This window comes from Callospermophilus lateralis, chromosome 20 (assembly GCF_048772815.1).
Source record: "Callospermophilus lateralis isolate mCalLat2 chromosome 20, mCalLat2.hap1, whole genome shotgun sequence".
NCBI classification, from domain to species: Eukaryota; Metazoa; Chordata; class Mammalia; order Rodentia; family Sciuridae; genus Callospermophilus; species Callospermophilus lateralis.
Window position 1 is genome coordinate 10,956,781 of NC_135324.1, and position 21,815 is coordinate 10,978,595.

Sequence of the window (21,815 nt, forward strand, 5' to 3'; positions counted from 1 at the left end):
CACACACAGAAGTGGGTAGATCCCGGATGTTGCCACTATTTTATATATATATCTTTTTTAGTTGTAGTTGGACACAATACCTTTATTATTTTTGTGTGGTGCTGAGGATCGAACTCAGGGCTTCCCAAGTGCTAGGCAAGAGCTCTACCTCTGAGCCACAACCCTAGCATTTTAATTAAACAAATATCCTGAGCTGTTGAGTCAAATCTTAAATTATCAAACAGTAGCCACTAGTTAAATTAATTAGCGATTCTAGCCAAGCTGTCCTCTCCCTTTCCAGCTGGTTTTGCCTCCTGCTCAGGAGGAGAAACCCCACTGACCTGACCCACCTGAGCACAGGGAATCCAAATCTCACAATGAAAATGTTTAGGGACTCCCAGTGCCTCTCACAGGAGCAGAGACAACGCCCGAATCCAGGGACCTTCTCTTTAGCTAAGACTTTCAACAGGGTGAGCTTGTGTGCTCCGTCATTCCAGGGAGGCCTGTCACCCACAGCACTCCAGCCAGCCGGTGTCCCAAGGTCCAGCATGTTTGCACAATCCCTCATCTCACTGTTCTGGCTTCTACTGCCTTTTTGGAAAGTGCTGTTCAACAAACTCCCTCTGTTTACACAGGGATTCACCTTGGGGCCAGTGCGTGTGGCTGCAGGACTGGGAGAGGGGCTGTGGGTGGCATGCATCTCTGGTCCCCTCCCTCTCCTCGCTGTTGGCATCTCACATGCCAGTGTGATGCAGCCTTGTCTGCACGGACCTCCTGGTCCAACCAGGGCAGTTCCTGTCACTGCTTCCTCTGTCAGAGCAGACAGACTAACTGAAGCCACAGCCGGAAGCAGGCTGACCACAAGTGCTGGGTTCTGGTTACTTCTTTTCTAGGTAAAGTTGGAAAAGTCCCTGCAAAGGCACACCCTGAAGTTAGGACGTGGGGGCAGCACTGACCAGCCTCTTGAAATGTCCTTGACTGGAAGGAGGGAGGAGGAGGCTGGACTGTAAGAAGCAAACACTCTGTTTGCCATTCTGAGAAGTTTTTTGTTTTCCCCCTTTCCAGGTTCAACTGAGAGGCTAGTCTAAGAAAGACTCCTGAGAATCCCTCACCTCCGTAGACCAACTCTGCCAGGTGGAGAACCCCGCCACCTGGACAGGGGAACACTAATGGTTGTAATGCTTTGTTCTTCTCTAGCCAGATGAGAGAATGAGGTGTTTTGGGGGGCGGGGGCTTGATGATGAAAGGGTCATGGAAGGAAGATGGTTTCTAGGAAAAGGGAGAAGTTGCTTCTTTACTCCTGAGAAGCCCCTCTGGGAAGATTCTAGAGAAAAGACTGTCTTTTCAACGGAGGTGGCAGCTGCGTTTCTGCCTACCTTACAAACCAGGAAGAGGGATAGGAATGTCTGGGGGGTGGTGGAAATAGGTTCAGTCTCCCCATGTGTTCACACACTCAGAGGATCCCTGGGGGGCGGCTGAAGACAGGAATACAGAACACTTGGTACATTTTAAGCCCCTTTGGTGAGTTAGGAATGTTATTTCCACTGAAAATTACCAGTTAGAGCTCATTTTTTCTAAGATCACAGTAAAAGAAAAAGCCACAATCTACCACTCTCAGTAACAAACTAGGGTTGATCTCTATGCTCAATGAATAAAATTAATCCATGAAAAAAATAGATCCCAGCTCTGGGCACAGCAAGATGGTGGGGGGCGACCAGGTGGAACACGGAGGCCTTTTCAGCACACTGTAACTATCTGTGTGATGCCCTGATGGTGGGTCCATGTCCTCACACATTTGTAGCCTGTGTACCACCAGGAGCCAGACTGAATGGAAACTCTGGGATTAGACTCCAGGGGCTGGGACAGGAGGATTGCAAGTTGGAACTTTGGCCTCAGAAAGACCCTGTCTCAAAAAAGACTAGGGGTGTAGCTCACTGGTAGAACACCCCTAGATTCAATCATCAGTACCAAAACAGTAAATAAACAGTGCAGAATTCTGGCCTAGCAATGTATACCACTGGGATATGAAATGTTAATAATCAAGGAAACTGGGGGTGGGGGTATAGAAAGAGAAGGGGGCATGTGGGAAATCTGTACTTCTCCATCCTTCTGAAAGTCTATTAAGAAAGGTTTCACACCTGGGGATTTGTTGTCTACCCCCAAATTCAGGTACCAAAATGACAGTTGACTCAAACCACATACAATATCCCTCTCTGTCACACAGTCCCTATATTTCTACAGCAGCCTGTGACAGGATAAGGATTAGTGCCTCGAATTTCTAGAAGCCAAGTGGATTCTGAGGTGTGGTTCTCTCAAGTGTGTACCAGAGAGTGAAAGGGGCAGCTCATTTAGCTCTTGGGTTTTTGGTTTTGTTTTTTGAAAGCGATCACCAGCTACTGCATTGAGATCACACGGCTGTGTCCCATAACCTGGAAAGCATCGTGCAAAAGCGTCAGTCAATAATGTCCCCAGCCCATGGTCACAAAGCCAGCATCGAGGGAGCACTGCACTCCAGGTATGAAGTCGAGTTTCACTGCTTCTCTTCTGTGCAGCTTCTATCTCTGGGATTTCAGAGACACCGGTTTCTCTTTTACCAACTAAGCCCCAGAAAGGCTGTCCAGGGTGCTCACAAGGTGAGGTGTCAGTACAGTTCTGTTTTGAGCTCTGAGTGACATTACCAAAACAGGCCACATTATACAATCTTCAGCTAGGCAGTAATGACCAATTACCCTTCCCAGACTCGGATAATAGCTGTTTTTGGACGACAGAGGTAACAAAGCCGCTGAGCTCCTGCCAGCTGGGAGAGCCACACCCACTTCTGATGAAATCCCCAGAAAAGCCATCTGCAAAATCATTCTTTGAAGTCATTCTGGGGCCACAGGTGCACTGTCCCCTGGGCATCTGTGAAAAGGCAGGGCTCACCACCTTGCGTGGCACAGCTGGGTCCTAGGCACCTGGGGCTGCCATGTGAGGAAACCAGAACTCTCAGAGGGGGACAGAAAGGTGGAGGGCAGGGCTGGCCCATTGGAGATGCCTAACAACAACCAGGCTGACTCGCCCCTCCCAGTCAGCGTCCCAGCTGGCCCTGGAGATTCCATTTGTGCAACTTCCCCATCTTCTCAATTAACCAAGAAACTTACCAGAACATTCTCAGTGGTGAGATGGGGGATTTTAGCAATCTCCATTGGTTTTCTCCTATTCTTTTCTGGTTTCCATTAGTTTCTAATCTAGCTCTTATTAATTTGGTACAAAATACAGTTTTTAAGCCCACCTAGACAGCTTTCCGAAGTTCTTTGCTCTTATTTCAGGGGAACGCACTGAGGTTTATCTTTGAAGGTACACAAAGATAAGCAGTCACGAGCCTCGCTAACAAGCTGTTCCACAGGACAGAGCCTTGCATCTGATGGGTTCATAGATGGGACAACTCAGGACTGCAATGGTTTTACTCAAGGTCAGCCCTGCTGGACACACTGAGAAACAAGTGCTAGGCAGGTGTGATCTTGATCACGGTCCACAGGACTTCATAAGGAATCAAAGCAGCTGTCTGCTGCCCTGCGAGTGGTTTGCCAAGTAAGGCCATGCTATGCCATCTCCCAAGGGTGACAGATCACCCCCCATTTCCTAATTCCACCCTGTGCATTCTGACCACAGTATTTACTAGGTCACCCAGGTCTACCTTCTCCTCCTGGATACCTTGCTCCAGTTACAGACCCTGAGGCCTGTGCTGTCCTCTGTGGTATTTCAGGAACTCCTGACTCAACTTTGAAAGTTGCATCATGGAATTTCAGAGCTCAAACGGGGACTACAGCCTCTTTGGTTCAACTTCCTCACTGTACCCATGGAAGCACGAAGGTCTATGTAAGGTGAAAACTCAAGTCTGTCCTTCTCACGTTCCCCGGGGACATGCTAGGAGGCTTAATTTCAGAGAGAAGTTTTACAGAATTCTGAATCTATGTACTTGATAAAGACAGTCAAATCCAGAACATTTTCCCAGATGAAGTATTTTTATGGATGCAAACCTCTCAGTAGCAGAGGACCCTGTGGTCTAGCTCTGTCAAAGTCAATTTTAGAATAAAAAGGAAATGCAGGCAGTAAAAGTAGTTAGGATGCCTGGAATCCAAGGGGCCAGTGGGACAACTCTAGAGTTTGCACTGGAGGAAGCCTCAAGGTATGGAGGCTAAAAAAAAAAAAAGCATTTTTAGAGTTATCAAACCTGCCAAGTTGAGGACAGTGCGTGTTGTGTATGCATTTACAGACAGGCATGGGCGAACCTGCGTTCCCACTCATATCCTTGGATGAAACAATCAATGGGGGAGAAACCAATTATTTTCTATTGCCAGACCTAACCCTTGCTGTGCGCAGGCCCCTGACCAGTAACCTGGCCCTCTGTGCTCTGCGCTTCTGTTCCTGTCACGGTTATAAGTCGCATGTCAATGCCTGGGAGCTGGGGTCAGGTGCTAAGTGCTTCATGATAAAAAGAAAGGTGTTCAGAGTGTGGAGGGTGAGGCGACTGCATCCCCTCTGGACTAGAGGGTAGGACATGTTAGAGGCTGGGTGGGGACAGTTTAGCTTAGCAACTGCTCTGTGCAGCTGCCACCGGCAGGAACCCCAGCTCAAGTGCAGAGGGTGGGGCGAGGGCCTGGCTGGCGGGGAGGCAGCTCCAAGGATGCTGACACGCTCTTTCCAGCCACAGTAAAGCGGGTGCCAAGTTGCTCTCCATCTCTCTCCCCTGTGATAGTCCTGCACTGCTGTGGTGTCAGCTAACTCCAGCAGGCATTCTGAGAATCGTATTTAGAGGGCAGCACAGGGCGCCACACATGGCTCTCGGAGCCCAGATGACATTTCAATCAAGGCGCACGGCCTCCTAGGTTAGTAACGAAGCTGTTGATACAGCACTTGCCAACACCCAAACATCCAGATCCACAGCCCCAGAATTAAACACCCGTCACCCCAGCATCCTCACTAGAATTCTGGAATAAAAGTCCAAACCCCTTATTGTCATCTGCATGAAGCAAAGGTGTCAGCATCACGTTACCAATGGCCATGACCTGCCTGACAAAGCACAGAGGAGGTGCCACCCAGGGCATGGGAACGTCTTGAGAGTGAGGCACACGGCCTGCAGGGCTTGCCCTCCTCTTCCCCTGAACTTTACACCATCTGGCAGGGACTCTGATTTCCTTGAACTGAGACCCCTCAGGATGGCGGTGCCAAGTTTCATGTTCCCTTCCTTACACTGGCCACCACTGTCGCCAACCTTTCCCTCTGACATCCAGGGCCCTACTCCCATCTCATCACGATCCATGAACTCTAGGTCTCTTTTCCCCCCGTGGGTCACCTGGACTACCCCTCTCAGCAAAGCCATGTCCCCACCGTGCATAGTGCCAGTCTGCAGTTTTTTTTACAGCACCAGGCTCCCTCTCGGGTCAAGAAAAGGGCAAGACTTTGGCCAGTTCTGCTTTCAAACAGAAAGGAGTGTCTTGTAGGTGCTCAGTTCCCATTTTGATCCCCTGCCCTTGTTAATGCACTGCCTTCTCGGAGCCTTCTCATCAAACAGATATTCAGCGGCACTTTAGTTGCCTGGAAAACTGACCCAGGAGGTGTTTTGAGGCATAAAGACTCACATATTGCTTTTCTCATGCCAACTGTGCCAGGCTTTTAGGAAAGTTCTTTTCCAGGAATGCTAGCTCCTTTCTGCCATGCCTGAGCACCCCACAACCTGAGAAAAGACGGAGTAGGGAACCCTCTGCCACTGTGAGAAAGAGTCGGCCCTGGGATTAAAGGCTGACGGACCAGACACTGTTTAGTGACTAGGGAGTCCTGCTCACGGGGATGAGTCACCTGGGCGTGGAGCTTGTCTGGCTGTGGTTCTGATGAGTTGTCTTTCCCTGGGACTCAGACACCACTCTGCCCTCCTGATCTGGCCACCAGAAGACACATATTCCCTGTCTCAAGTTGAAGTGAGGCAGTGGAGCTTATGATAATTTAACCAGTCAAAATTCCCATATATTCTAGATCCATCTGTGGCAAGAGCCACACACTCCCCTTTCCCCCGACTCTGTCCTTCAACAACCCCTCTGGTGCTTGATTGAGGTGGTCGCCTGAGGAGTTGTGCAGGGGGAGTGGCTCTGAGAATGAAACCAGTCCAACTAGAAGCTCCTGTGGAGTCAGCCAGCATCCCCAGGAGATCCTCTTTCACGCCCTCCTCCCTCTCCCCACAGGGGCTTTTCTGCCTCTTTAGAGGCTAATTCAGCCCCAATAGTCTGGGAGTTAGGCCAGTCTGGGTCAGAAAAACCAGGTGCAGCCAGGCAACCAATGCCGCAGGCTGTTGACACACAGGGCCCTGTGTGCAGGTATAGGGGTGGTCCCGCCTGGCAGGCACACAGGGATGTGTGGGTCTGCACACCCCAGGGCTGAGTTCTGACTCCACTCTGATCCAGCCAAGTGGCCCTAGAGAAAGAAGCTGCCCAGCCAACCTTCTGGAACTTGAAGTTCCCATCTGAAAAGTGGCCGTAGTGCCACCTGCTACATCAAGGGGAGGATTACACAAGATCTTACAGTATCTATTTTGCACATGAAGATTAAAGATGACCTGTTAGTGGGCTGGGGACATTGTGCAGTGGTAGATCCCAGGATGCACTAGGTGCTTGGTCCCCAGCGCAGAAAAATACAAAAATAAAACCCTGTCATCTGTTGTTATCCAATCAGCCCTAGCAGCAGCAAAGCAGAGCCGGCTCTCCCAGCAGCCACAGGGTTCCCAGCCACTCATGGCGAGGTGGCTTCTCCCCAGTGGTCTTACTGCCCTCATTCGTGTTGATTGAACATGCCCTCCTGGACAGCAGTGGCCACAGCAGCCCAAGATATCAGCAGAGGAACAATACTCTGTCTCTAATGCAATTCCCTCAAAAACATGACTGAAAGAATAAGACTTATTACTGAGGGAGAATCCCAAGATACAGAAGTGAAATCGACAGAAGTCTCCTTTTTTTCACTCAGTTTGCTTTTCTTTAAATTATCCTCTAAAAGCCAAGTTGGTAGTCTCCAGCATCTGACTTAGTAGGAAAAAGGGACTACTCCCTCTTTCCTGGGAATCATGTTCTTTTTTCCTATAAAACTGCCATTTGTGCAGAATTTCAACACTCTTGGGCAAAGTGCTCATTACGAATTTCTCATCCAATAGCACTGCCTTCCCAATGACCATCTGCAGATTGACCAGCACAAATTCTGTTCTACTGGCACAAAAGGTGCTAAAATAATAGGAAAAAGGGGGTGTGTCACCTAAATAATCATGAACGTTTATTTATTAAGATAAGGCACCACCCAAACTCTACAATAGCATCAAAATCCACCTGCCCCTGTGGATAGGGAACTTGGCAGTCTTCTCTCTCTCTGGCTGGCCAGGGGTTGTGTGAGGTCACTCCACAGGCCCTCTCCTCCTGAGTGGTGCTGTAAGAAACAGCGGAGGAGCATGAGCCTGAGCCGGCCTGGCCTTGGAGTCACAGCAGCACCTGCCATCAGGTGCTTAAGTCAAGGAACAAGTCTACCAGTGAACCAGGTGGCACCTCACAGCACACCCCAAGAACCTGAGACCACTTCTCCAATCAAGTGCAGCTCAGATGCCCGGCAGGGAAAGCATGAGGACACCACCAGACACAAGGACAGAATCCATAGGTATCCTTATTGGGGTCCAAGAGGAAAGTGACATTGGCAACCATGCCCTGCCTCACAGTTCAGGGACAGTTAGAACCTGCTCCCATGAAAACCCGTGTCTTCCTCTGAGAGACAGATGCCCATTCTGATCTCTGTGAGCCACAGCTAACCAAGGTGTCTCTCACAGTCCTGGAACTACAGGAAACGAAGCTTCCGGTACCTCTTCTGTCACCCACGGCCCTCTGCTTCCATGATCTGAGGCCTCCCTCATGAGTGCCCACCACCCACCAGGTTCTGACGGTTCATCTCACTGCCACCCTCAACAGATGTGAGGAGAGATCAACCTTGATTTACAGACAGGACGCTCAGGTCAGTACTGTCCCCTGACTGGCCCAAGTTTACATGGCTAAGGAGCAGCAGGACTGAAACTGAAAGCTTGAACCTCCTGCCTCCAGTCCAGTCCCTGGGGAGGGAGAAGTTGGTCATGTCCATCAGTCTGGCCCTGGTTTGGTCTGGGACGTTCCCATCTTCAATCAGACACAAGAGGAGATGATGGGAAGAAGACAACATTCCATCTCCTGTTAATTTCTGGGTAGCTACCACAAGGTTCTTAACTAAGACGCAGGTCCTCCTTTCCCTCCCTCCAGGGATGACATGAAATACACTCTTTCCAGCTCTAGTGAGCAGCAATCCTGCCCCTGACTAGGAGTTAGTGAGGGTGACCCATGTGACCTGGCCAGCCTGTCTGTTTTGATACAGCCAGACAGTGAGCAAAGGAGGAAGTGCACCTTGGGACCTGGGTCTAGGCTGGAGGGGCAATGCTCAGGACACTGCCGTCCTCTCCTCCCCTTCCATCCGTGGTTAGTCATCAGTTATGCTCCTAGAGCGAGCCTGGGTTTCCCAGAACCCATCTCAACACAGTGCTCTAGGCAGATTCTACCAGCTGGATGAAACCTATCTGCCAATCCTGATGCCACTGTCTGCAAGGGGCTGTTCTGAGGGCACTGGGACCTCCCTGAACTTCCCTGCCTCTCACAGTAGGCAAAGGGTGGCTTTCCTGAGGGCCACGTACTCCAAAAGGACCTGTCTCAAAGATTTGTTTTGGGACACGAGGCCAGCAGAAGGGTGGCACCCCTCCCCCCCACCTTTTCTTTCCTCTGCCCTCTGTGAGGGTGAGCTGTCCCTTCTCTCCAACCTAGGAGGCACTCCTGGCAGGCTTGAGGGTGGCTCTAGGAATAGATCACTTGATTTTTTTTTTTTTTTTCTTCCCAGGACCAGTGCAGAGCAGGCACACTTCCTCAGAGAGAGGCTCCTGGGGACTTCAGGGTGTGACTGAGTCGGGTCCACCGGGGGGCAGGCAGCCTGCTCCACTGCAGCTCTGAGGGCCCCAGGACTCCCGACCCTGCCAAACAATTCAACAGAGCACCTTAGCTCCTACCTTCATTTGTCTAATGCCCTTTTGGATTCATGTGGCATCAAGATCAGACACCACTGAAATCAGTGCTGCCCTGAGCGGCACTTCCTGTCGGCTGGTGGTTCCAATACTGACTGTGCCATTGCTTAGCGCACAAAACACCTGGCTGCTCAGCAGCTTTGACATTCACACATAAGAATTCTTTGATGCCACAGATCCTGAGGCTTTCTGACAGGACGTCTCATACAATCAAAGAATGGTGCTGGCAGAGCAGTGCTCCCAAGACCCGGAGCCTCAGAGCATCCCGTGCAGAAGGCTCTGATGGCGGGTGGCGGGCAGGGTCACCCTGGCTCTTAATCCTCATCAAGTGACTGCTCACAAGACTCATTTAAGTCTGCACAATTGAGACAGAAGCCCACAAGGGCACGAGAGTTTCCTGTGACCGTAAAGTAAGGTGATTAACAGAAAACATCAGTACTGGTCCTGGAGAGTTTTTTTTGTTTTTTTTTTTTGCTTCGGTAGCAGGAACTGAACCTGGGGTGCTCTACCACTGAGCCACAACCTCAGCCCCTTTAGAGATGGGGTCTTGATAAGTTGTTTAGGGCCTCACTAACTTGCTGAGTCTGGCCTTGAACTGCACCACCCCACCCAGCGCCAGAGAGATTTTTAAAACACGGGGCACATTCAGACACTGAGAGAGAAGGTGACAGAGTAAGGAGAGAAAAGAGACATGTGACAAGAGTGGCTTTTCCATGCAGGTGCACATATTGCTTCTGGGCTGAGGACATGGTTTGATTTACCAGTGTCACCAAGTAGAGGAGGAAAAAGCACCTGAGGGCGTTTCAGAGAAAGTCTCCTATGGAGGTGGCACCGGCTCCCCTCCACAGTCCCAACATCCCGACACACCCTCCGGCTGCCTCCCACAACACGGACTTCAAGTGTCTCCTCTGAATCCTGGCTCAGGACCTTTGGGGCAGTTAACACTCAAGTCACCTACCCACTGCCGGGCTTTCATGTGCAAAAGGAGACACCATACCCTTGTTCTTGGACGTTTCTCTCCCCTTCCTTCTCTTGGTTCATTTTTTCCTCCTCCTCTTTTTCAAGTCGTCTTTGCTGTGAACCCTCATCCATTTCTCCTCAACCCCAAAGTCCCCTGCTCCTCACTGCCCACTTAGGGTCATCTTAATAACTGAATACGACGCAGGAAGTAAAAGAACCAGGCACGTAGAAGCAGGCTGGACGCAGGCACACGACGAGGGATGCTTCCCTTCACCATCCAGGCTGGACCAGGACACGTCCTGCCTCTTCTGTGGGCTTCAGAGCCCCCCAGGGAGGTGGATGGAAATGGCCAAGCCCTGGCACTGACTGCCTAGTCACAACTGGAGTTTTAGTGAGATCGCAGGTGATTCATATGTACACGAAACAAGGAACTGGACCCTGAGGACCTCAAGAGTACAGACAGCACAGGACTCCTACATTGTGGACACCCCCAGAAAGCCCTCTAGAACCTGGGGGTTCCAGCCATACTACCAAGTGACTGCTGCCTGCACCACACACACCAGTGGTGCTCACAACCCCCGAGCTGCATGCCACATTGTGACAAGACAAGCTTCACAGTACATCGTACACAAGAAGCTCAGTTCCAGGTGGTTCGCTAGTCCTTGGGATAGGAAGGAAGGCAGTGGGACGCCAGTCCCCCCCCCCCCCCCCCAACTGAGAGAGCGAGTGCACAGATCCCTGACTTCACAGCTCTGCTGCCTCATGTCACCACACACCCCTGCACATTGTAATGACTTTGGAAAGCACAGCTGGCCTGGGACCCCCACAGCATGCATCTGGTGCTACCACTGAGCTCTGTGGGCGGGAGCTCTCAAGCCCTGCAGCAGCCTGCCCTCTTCCTGGGATGCAGTGGCCCGTGTCCCATCAGCAGGAAGACCGAGTGGGGACACAGATTACTCCAACCCGTGTCCCTGCCTGCTGAAGAACAGCACTGAGTCCACACCGGCCAACTGTGCCCCACTGCACCGAGTGAGCGTTTTGCTTTTACGATGTCTCGGGGAGGCGAGGTCTTATGGAGGGGTGGGGCACTACCAAGAGGAGGGCCGCCTTAACAGAGATGGAGAGTTGGGCCCGGCCCCAGCCCTAGCCCCGCAGAAATGGTCCTGTGCCGACGTCTCTGAGCCTCAGTGTCTCCTCCTTGGATGTGGGCTGAGAGCCACCTTCTGGGAGAGCACTCGGCCTCCACAGTGAGAAGGGCTCAGTCAACAGCTGTATGAGCCTCTGCTGCACAGCTCACCCTTGGGCTGGGCGGCCAGCCCTGCCTCCCATGTGGCCAGCTTACCTTGATCATCTCTGCCACGTAGCTCTCGGGCCCAGTGTACTCGGTGGAGTCCTTCACCTTGACCAGCACGATGAAGCACAGATAGTGCCACATGTTGTGCTCTTCCTTGATGTGCTCCTCAAAGGTGACCGTCTTGTTGTCAAACTTGTCTCTCTCCAGGCCTAGAAGAGACACAGGAAAACCCACTGAGCAACTTTGAAAAATCCATCGTCTCTTTACAACACATTCACTTTATGATGGGAAAACACAGGTGGTGAGGTCTGACCCAGCTGGGCGTGAATCCCACCTCTGATGCTCAATCTCTTCAATGGGCCTTGGTTGCTTTGTCAGCAAAGGGGAAGAAGACTGCCATCTAGGTTCCAGGGGTGTTCAGGGTTGAATGAGAATGTGTGAGGTGCTCCTGCCTGCACAGGCAACCAGGTAAACACCAAGGTACAGACACGTTACAAGATTTTGGAGGTCAGGGACCCTGGCACATGCCTGTAATCCCAGTGATTCAGGAGGCTAAAGATCACAAGTTCAAGACCATCCTTAGCAAGAAATAAAAGGACTGGGGAGGTGGCTCAGTGGTAGAGCACTGAGAGGTTCATTCCCCAGTACCAAAACAAAAACCCAAAATATACCAAGAATAAGAAAATTATCCTTCAGTCACCATTGTGATAACAGATTCAGACAGGAATCATCAGCAATGCCAAAACTAGTGGTTGAAAGTTTCCTTTAAGAAATAAGAGGATATTTACTAGTGTCAAAGTATCTCCCCATAAAGATAAGCTTCATAGTGGAGAGAACTTGGCAGTTACCATGTTAACCTGGTGATCAAAGTGAACAACACCAGCTATGAGACGAACCCGTGTCATATATTCCTGGTATGACACGCTGACAAGAACACATCTTTGATATTCCTATAAAAAATGTACAATCTTGCTCTACCGTCAGGAAACACGAGAGAGACCCAAATCAAAAAATGCCAAAGGAGGCACAAGAAAACAGGGCGACCACATGTTACACATGACCTGGGTCTTAGAAGGGTCTACAGATTAGATGATAGTTTTAAATCTGTTTTGATTTCCCTATTTTGGTAATTATATTGTAGATAGGAGAATGTTCTAGTTGTTAGGAAATATGTAACTGAGACATTTGGGAATAAGAGGACATGTGTCAGCCACAGACACTCACATGGTTCAGAAAAATAGTGTGTGTGAAGCAAATGAGAAACAATAAGATCGGAGGATTTGGGTGAAGAGTATTTAGAAATTCTCTGCACTAGTCTTATGACTTTTCCATAACAAATTATGTCGAAAAGAAAAGCTTTAAAAAAGTTTTAAGTGGGGGCAAAAAACAAGAACTAAAAAAATTCTTTCAAAAAGAAATTTAAATCTTTAAAGGGGAAATACTCATTTTTTTTTTTTTTGTTTTTAGTGTCCCTACCAGGGAACAATATACGTATTTTATAACTATATTATGAATAATCCTGCAGTGATTACTCAGTTCCTATGTTTATAGGATTAGTTTTCATTTGCATATATTTTCCTGTTATACCGAAAATGATCTTTTTCAGTAGCCAAAGCCCTCTGTGTGCACAGCTCGCTACCTGGCCTCAGATGCCTAAGCCAGGGTCTGTGCTAAGTGCTCACCTGAGCGCTCTCCCCCCCTCAGTAATGCAAGCAGCACACACGGCTGCACCCATATCACAGACGAGGAGAACAGGCTCAGAGCAGCTCAGTGATTACACCATGCTTCATGCTGGTGAGTGGCAGATGCTTAATCAGAGTCCAGGTCTGGGGCCCGAGCCCTGAACTCTTCCACACACAGTCTGATTCCAACAGCAGTGAAGATGCCTGCGGGCTGGAGGGGACAGAGGATCTCCCTTCTAGTTCACTATGATGGGAAACTCAGGCAGCCCGACCCCAAAAGACCCTGAGATGCTTTTATTTAAATACTGTGCAGTCAGGTTTCTGCTTCCCAGAACTTCATTCCTAAAGGAGCAATGGCTGCATAGAATTTGTAGGCACTCTGAATACTTCCCAGAACAGAGGTGAAGCACAGCCCTGTTCCTTGGGGAACATAGTCATTGTCACTGTCCCACAGAGCACCCAGCACAGCCCACCATGTCCCCACCTGGCTGTCCAGAGCCCAGGAGGCCACTCACCACAGATGAAGCATGTAGTCTTTAAGATCTCTTCTTTCTTCTGCTTCTCACTTCTCAGGTCAGCAAAGGTGTCAATGATGACACCAAAAATGAGGTTCAGGACGATGATGATGACCATGAAGAAGAACAAGAGGTCATAGATCACTCTTGCAGCAAAGAGAGGTTCCTGGAGAAGAAAAGCATGGCAGTTAGGCGCTTCCCTCACTGTCCCCTGCAGGGCCCAGCACCAACTGGACTGGTGTCCACTTGAGTGGAGGTTACACTGTCTCTTTTCATACCCTGGGTCTGTCTATACTGTGAATTCTCCAGGTATTGTCTGGTATACCCAGGAGGCTTCTGGAAATGTCTCCTTTAGGCCAGACTTGAGCCTGAAGGAGACAACCATTAACTCTAGGGAATGGGGCAACGTGGCGGGCCCTTCCCGCGCAGCGTGGCCCCAACATGAGAAAAGAAGGAGGGAGCAGGGAAGCCTTGCCTAGCTACTTCTGCACGGCTGCTCCTCCCGCTTTCCAGCTCTTCCTCTGTGCCTTCAGTTTACACCACCACCTGCCCCACACGCCCCCTCTGCCCTTCCTTCCCCTGGGGATCCACCTACCTCTTTGGATGGCTTCCTGAGCACATCTCCTACTCCGCCCCCACTCCGCAGCCCATGACTCAGGACAGTGACAATGCACATCAGTAGCGTCTCACACGTGTGCTCCTTATCCTGTTCCGTTTCTTCCACAGGGACCAGCTCTGTCAGTGGGGCAAGTCATGACACAGTTAAAACATGAGGGGAACAGCGGTACTGTGATTCTGAAATGACGCTCCCGAATGTCGTCTGAGCAGCCAGCAGGTGCCAGGAAGAACCAGTTGAAGGAATCAAGAGTCAAAGACCTGTTTTACAAAGGGGCCACTCTGTTCTCACCCCTTAACCCCCCGCTAACTTCTCAAGCCAGGTCAGGATAGCCCTCCCTCTATGTCCTGCCTATGAACAGAGAAGTCTTTTGAGGTCTGGTAAGTAGTTTACCACTCTGGGTTATAGGCATCTTGCTTCTCAGATGAGGGTCTGTCACAGGATCCAGGTTTCCCTGTTATAGTCAGCATGTGAGGTGTCCCAACTCATTGTGCTCAGGTGTGGCACAATGCAAGAAGGTTCAGAGGTGAAACAACTGGTATGAGAGCCTTAACATAACCAGTGCATTAATCCCACTAGGGATTACCTGGGTGGCAACTGTAGGTGGATGGGGTGTGGCTGGAGGAGGTGGGTCCTTGGGGGGGGTGCCTTCAGGGTTTATATTCTGTATCTGGTGAGTGGAGCAGCTCTCCCTCCTTCCTGGTGCCAAGTCCTGAGCTGCTTTCCTCCACCATGCCCTTCCGCCTTGCCTCACCTCAGTCCAGAGCTATGGAGTTGGCTGTCTGTGGACTGAGACCATGAGCCAAAATAAACTTCCTCTCCTCTGCATTGTTCTTGTCAGGTCCTTTGGTCACAGTAAAACATTGGGAATGCTGTGGGCAGGGCTTAGTGAGATTGCACAGCAGGTCCACTGGCTTTACCCTGGGTTGTTCTCTCTTACTGTTTATGGAGAATGCTGCCCATCTCGTCCCCTTCTCCAGCTGCACCGAGGACGGTCTTGTTAAAACACAGACCTCATCTCCTCCTGCCCCTTTCAGCAACTCCCAGCCCGACTAGAGCCTTCCTGACCTGGCCCTTTGCTTCTATTGTTGCTTGCTGCTCTTGTTCTGCATAATCATCTCCCCAAGTTTGCTGGATTCCACCATTACGCCTTTCCATACACTACGCCCGCCACCAGGAGTACCTGTCCCCCTCTGCTCAAGAGTCCCCTATTTTAGTAGATGACACTGGTCCTGATGGTGTGAGTGTGGGAGCCTGTCTTCTGTATTCTGTCCTGACTCCCAGCACTTGGCATTCTCTCTAGTGATCCCTATTGACCTGCTCCCCTTACTCCTCTGCTGGCTCTCAGAACAACACAGGACAGGAAGATAGTGGGTGCTTAGATCAGGTGAGCACAGGCCTGCCCTCCCCTTGAGCCCCCTACAGCTGTCACCAGCCTTCCTCTGGGCAGCATGTTTACTGCACTCTGCCTCCAAAATCGCCCGCATCATCCCGGCATCTGAGATTCACATGGGGCCCTACCTTGCTTGGGTCCAGGAGAGGAGCAGTTCTCCCCCGTCTCCACCCTGCACACATCAGAGTACAGAAACTCGCCTGCCAAACTCTCGCCGGTTTCTGGGAAAGAGAAGGAAATTTCATGATGAACAATCTGGCAGCATACAGTTAAAATGTTTGAAGTCCCCAATTCACGGCTGATTAAACAATTCTTTACATAAATAACACCCTTCAGTCCTGCATATAAATTCAAAGCAAGAGATGCGATTTACACTTTCATTTGGTGATCTGGTTGGGAAAAAAGCCAGAAACGTCAATTCCTGCAGGCTTACTAGAAATATCGCACTTAAATAGCACCTCTCCGACTTTAAAGACAAACAGCTGAGACTTTCAGACAAACACTACAGTATATACAGACTCCAGCAAGATTTAGACCAAGACTGCAGGGGAGGTTTCAGTGGGCACCAATGGAGAGCCAAGGTCCAGCCCAGGTTGGTTCAGAACCCAGAGATGGCCAACAGTAAGTGCCACAAAATGTCAACTGGAGCCTGAATGACATGCCAAGAAAAGCTTCTGGAAGGGAGGAAACCAGGCTCCTGCCTTCACGGGTCACCGTCAGTTTGTTCCTGAGATCAAGGAGCTTGATCCAACGCCTGTCATAGTTCACTGACCAGTGGCAGCTCTGTTAAGAGGGAGAAGAGAGCACTCAGGCACCGAGTACTGTTCCTCACTCTCAAAACTGGAAACCTCTTCTGTTTTTGCTATACATAAAAATAACATCAGCTCACTATAAAACCTGCATACAATAAAAAAAAAGGCCCAGGATAGCCATTGCTAGCAATCTGATAGTATATCTGTCTACATTTTAAAAGATACATATAAATTTTTTAACTTAAAGGAAAAAAAAAAAAAGGCTAGGCATGGTGGTACAATCCTATAATCCCAGTGACTCAGGAGACTGAGGCAGGAGGATTGCAAGCTTGAGGCCAGCCTCAGTGATTTAGTGTAGCCCTAAGCAACATAGACCCTGTCTCAAAATAAAAACTAAAAAGGGCTGGGATGTGGCTCAGTGCAGGGGTAAAGTGCCTCTGGTTTCAATCTCCAGTACCAAAAAAAAAAAAAAAGAAAAGAAAAAGTCCTACCCTTGTTATCCCATAATTTCTCATGGTATCTTCTGTGATATTTTTCTAAGATGCCTTATAAAAATGGACCCTCGGTGCAGGAGACTCCACCCAGTGGATGGGCCATAATTTAAGAAAACGCCCCCTGACACTTAGGTTGTTTCCAGTTTCGCACTGCAGAGAACCTTCTCCCAGGTTTTCACATGCACCGTCAGCAGGGGTTTTCCTTAGTAAACCTACTTCTGAGAATTTAGGCTAAGTCAAGAGGCTGCACATCTTGATGCTTTCAACATACATGCTCCAACTGCTTTATGGAAAAAGCTGTGCTGGTTTAAAACAGGACGTTAGTGAGCGATCATAACGTCTGGTCACTTGCCCTCAGCATGTGACACACAACATCCCCCTTCCGGCAAAGGGAGAACCAAGTTCTGTATTCATGACTCACACTCTGGGCATTAGAGAGGCCTACGATGCCAATGGCACTGTTCTCTAGCTGAGCTATAACCAGGACATATCCTTGTAACGATAAAGAGAGAAGATCCCAGACCTACCTGGAACAGCTGTTTCATTGGGCAATCTGTCTACTTCCAAGATAAAATCGTCCTTGAAGAAAAGATAGCCCACGATCGAGAACAGGTAAACCAGGATCAGAGCCAGAACCGCAGTCAGGATGATGGACCGTCCATTGCGGGTGACGCTTTTAATGACATTAAGCAAAGTCTCTTCTCTGTACACTAAATCGAACAGCTTCAAAAACAAACACAGAGATGGCATGTCAATTTTTAAAAAGCCTCTATATTATGCACACATCACTACCCCATGGTGAAAGCAAGGCTTACAGACCATTTACCCTCTTGGACACTGAAAAGCATTATCTTAACATTTCACATCTTTTTTAGATGGGCATAATACCTTTGTTTCTTTCTTTCTTTCTTTATGTGGTGCTGGGGATCGAACCCAGTGCCTCACATGTGCTAGGCATGTGCTCCACCACTAAGTTACAACTTCAGCCAAACATTTCACATCTTGCCTATTTTCACAGCAAGAACTGAGATGGTAAAAAAAAAAGAGGAAAAATAAGCATGCAAGAGGGGCAAGGACATAGGAACAATTTCCAGTGTACATGGAGCAGGCTAGGGGTCCTGGAAATCCAGCACGTATGATGCAGAGAGTAAAGGGATACATTTGTTCAGGCCATAATTACTGCTTCTATTAAGGACCAGCCAGCGTGGTCCCGGCCCTCCGGAAGCCGAGTGTCTGCTGGGGAAGGCAAACATCATACAAGCTGCTGCAAGCAGTGAGGACCTTGGGCTTCCATAATAGGTTTGGATCTTAGCTCCTCACTGCCATCTTGGGCTAGATACTGTCCCCGTCCCCTTTGCAGAGCAGAGGATGCAGACAGTAAACAGGCAATGTGTATCCAGGGCTCAGCATTCATGCCAAGTAAGACAATACATGGTAATTATCAGTTTCCTGAAGAAGAGACTGGGGCAAGGTCACATAATCAGTAGACGGCGGGGACAGTCATGGTGTTGACCTACCGGGAGGCCTCAGCCCTTCTGTCCTCCCCAGGGTTTACAGTCCTCCCTGCAGTTTACAGTCTGGGTCTGGGTTTACGGTTTACAGTTTACAGCTTTGCCAAGGGAGCTACTGTTTGCAAGAAGCTGGCTTCGTGATAAGTGCAGGATCCTATTGGACCATGGAGGTCTGAGAGGCCCTGGCTAGATTTCCAAGAGCTGCGCTACAGCTCTGCAGCAAGGGAATGATGGGGAGTTACAGGAGGAGAGCTCTATGGGGTTGCTCTTAGACGTGAAATCTAGTGGGTTATATGGTTATTGTTTTTAGTTTTAAATTCTGGGTTTCCCTTTGTTGCCCTCAGCATGTGACACACAACATCCCCCTTCAAATTTGTGATCCTCCTGGATAGCTGGGATCATAGGTGTGCACCACCGGGCCTGGCTGGAGTCTAGTTTTCAGCACAGCCTCTAAGCTGACGCTGAAACCTCTCTCAAAGGTCCAGCCTTTGCCGCGGTTGTTGGTCACCGTGAAGCCATTCAGTGGAAAGGGTCTGGCTCCCAACTCTGCTTCCCATTTGTTACGAGATGTTGATCAAGCCATCTAACGTCTCTGGACCTCAGTTTCCCACCTGTAAAAATACGCGGACTGAACTAACTGATCTCTGAGTCCCTTCCAATTTAGAATTGTATCATCTGAGGTCATTTTCTGGTCAATTAGCCTTTCTGCTGCTCGAACACCAATCTGTGCTCTAAATACTAGCTCTGCCAAGAGAACCGGGCAAAGTTGGGTCCTTAAAAAGAAGCGAGGAAGATGCACTTAGTCAACAGGAGGGAACAAAAGGCTGAGCGTTACTGTTAATGCTGGTTAAATATTTTCTAGCAACTCAATCCTAAAAGGCCAGTAAAAACACCGTCATACCATAACAAACGTGGTTTGTTATGGTATGACGTGGTCAAAAGCAATAGCAATTACATAGCTTCCAATCACAGAAAGGACAGGTGACTTTTCAACCTCCCCCCTTTTTAACTTCTTGAATTTCTGATTTTAAAACAATGAACATTTACTATTTATACAAAGGAGAACCTGATTACCTTCACTTGCCAAGTTACTTCCTGCTCACATTTTAAAAAATATAATAGATGCATATTTTTTTAGAAAAATATTATACCATAATATTTTTGGTACATAGCCAAAATCCCTTATGCCCAGCAGTAATGAGCATTTTCATGTCAAAAATGATCTCCTAGTATTTGTATGGAAAAAAAACACAAAATAACCAGTATCTATTTTTCTCTTAAGTCAATATTTTTAAAATTATGTGTTGTTGTAAACAATGCTGTATATGCCTCTATACAAACTTGTCTATTTCTCTTTGGTTCATTTCCAGAAACGGAAACTTGGAGTCCCATGTTCTAACATAAGCACATTGCCTACCACCGTCCAGGCAGGCAGGATCCATGCATACTCACACCAGCAAAGAATCATCCCCATGTCATCCCCAGCACTAACCATGATAGTGTTTTTTAACTTCCCCTGACAGACATCACAGGTAAGATCTGTGGTGGGACCTGCAGTCATTTTAACCATCATGTCTTGGTTTAGCAGTAAAGATGAATGTCTCCCTGTGTTTGCTGCCCATCTGGACTGCTCCTCTGGCTAATTACCTACTTATGAACTTTGTACATTTCTTCTTCAATGTTAATATTTTTCTAAGGACTTAGCTTGAATGGAGGCCCAAGGTCACAATCAGACAGTCTCTTGGGGGCTCCTGGCACTTTACTTGGCCACCGGATTCCCCTCCCTTCCAGTCTGCTGGGTTTTCTATACTCCAGGTCTCTCTCCCTTTACAGAAGCCCAGCTTCTGTGGGTGCCTGGCTTTCCTTATTTGGGGAATCATTTGAACAGTTCCACTCTTCTGTCTGTGGTTCTTACCAGGTATGTCCACCAGGTCTGATTTCAACACCAAAAGGGACAGACATATCACTTGAGGCCACTGACACGTCAAGGTTCAGAGGGCTTAGAAAGGTCCCAGAAGCACACAGAGAGCCATCTGTCACCATCTAGACCAACCAAATTCCATTTTTCTAAAGGTGAACTGAGCTCAGCCAATACGGTCTCAAGCTCAAGTTTCTCTGTAACTTTCTGTGACAAGTGAGATTTGATAACATGAATGCAAAATGGAACACGTAATTCCAGTTTCACACAGGCAGGGACCTTTTCACATGTTCCAAATGAAAGGGGAATAGACTTGGGGATCTACAGTGTTGAGGTGCCATCCTGTGTCTGCCACTGACTGACTGGGTGACAAAAATCCACCTGATCTTGCCAAGCCTCAATTTCTTTTCTCCTATATTTTAAAATTGGTTCATTCGGGTTTTACGTACTGGTGGGATTTGTATTTATATATCCATACATGCACACAGTATAATGATACGATTTGACCAACATCATTCCCCAGAATTTCCTAAAGGGGATCTCTTGCCTCTTGGGAGAGACCCCTTAGCAGGGACATGAGAGATGACCAGCTGTGCTACTGCCACTGGCAGGCAGGACAGGATGATTTTTGGATTGGCAGATGTGGGTCTCCTTGACACACAAGCTGAATCTCCCTCCAGGAACATTATTGCATGATACAAAAAGGCTCAGAAATGGACACAAGGTTCTAAATAGTTCTGATACAGACCAGGTAATGGCAATAACAAGGGCAGCCTGAGACCTCTTTGCCCAAAACCTGATCACAGCCAGACCTGTTTTAAAATGAGAAAAAAAGGATCCATTCCGTTTAGCCCACCAACATCCACCACTAATGGAGTAAGCTAATCCTGGTGAACTCTTCATGGCGCGGTGGATGGGAAGGGGACAAGCAGGACAGAGCCATCTGTGGTTAGTGACCCTCGGGCTGTGCTGTTCTATGACGTGGACATGAACAGTGGCACATAATCCCTGCCATGGTCCTGTGAGATGTATGCTTCTCACACCTAGGTGGGGAATCTGAGGCACAGAGTCCCATGGGTAGCACCTCCCTGCAGAGCTTTCCTTCTGTTCATCAGTACGAGGCCTTGATCATTTTTATATACATGTTCCTAGTCCTGGTGTGTGTAACAGTCATTTTACAGTTTCTGTCATGTGACACAGGCCCAAGGAGATGGTTCTCTTCCCCAATTCTACAGATCTAGGTTACTCTTAACTACAGGACAGGAAGCAGTTACATGATCTGTAATTTTAAAAAACCTGCTCAGAAGAAAGGAGACAGAACCACTCACGTGATAGACCTTAACCACGTGGTGCAGTTGGAACAAAAAGAACTTCTACTGAAATTATCTCCTGGGCCTTGGCAAATCATTCCTACTCTTATGGTCACTGCATAGTTCATTGAGAAATGGATCCCACAAAGACTGCACAGTACAGGCTCATGAATATTGTCCTCAGTAGGTGCTGGCTCATCCTGAGAAACCAAGATGTATGTTGAGGGGACAGCTCCTGAATCAGACAGTAAGCCTTGTACATTGGTGACAGGTGTGCCGTGCCTGGAGCAC

At 48.8% G+C, this 21,815-nt stretch overlaps 1 protein-coding gene across 17 annotated transcripts in view; it reads right to left on the reverse strand.

Moving 5' to 3' along the window:
• Itpr1 (inositol 1,4,5-trisphosphate receptor type 1) overlaps positions 1-21,815 on the reverse strand; it is a 307,630-nt gene that overhangs the window by 13,502 nt on the left and 272,313 nt on the right. For all 17 annotated transcript variants that reach the window (XM_076841084.1, XM_076841099.1, XM_076841098.1 and 14 more), the window contains 5 exons: positions 17,313-17,508; positions 15,668-15,760; positions 14,126-14,265; positions 13,531-13,696; positions 11,382-11,542 (listed from right to left, as the gene is read on the reverse strand). In XM_076841084.1, coding sequence (XP_076697199.1) covers positions 11,382-11,542; positions 13,531-13,696; positions 14,126-14,265; positions 15,668-15,760; positions 17,313-17,508 — 756 coding nt within the window. The remainder of the gene's footprint in view (positions 1-11,381; positions 11,543-13,530; positions 13,697-14,125; positions 14,266-15,667; positions 15,761-17,312; positions 17,509-21,815) is intronic.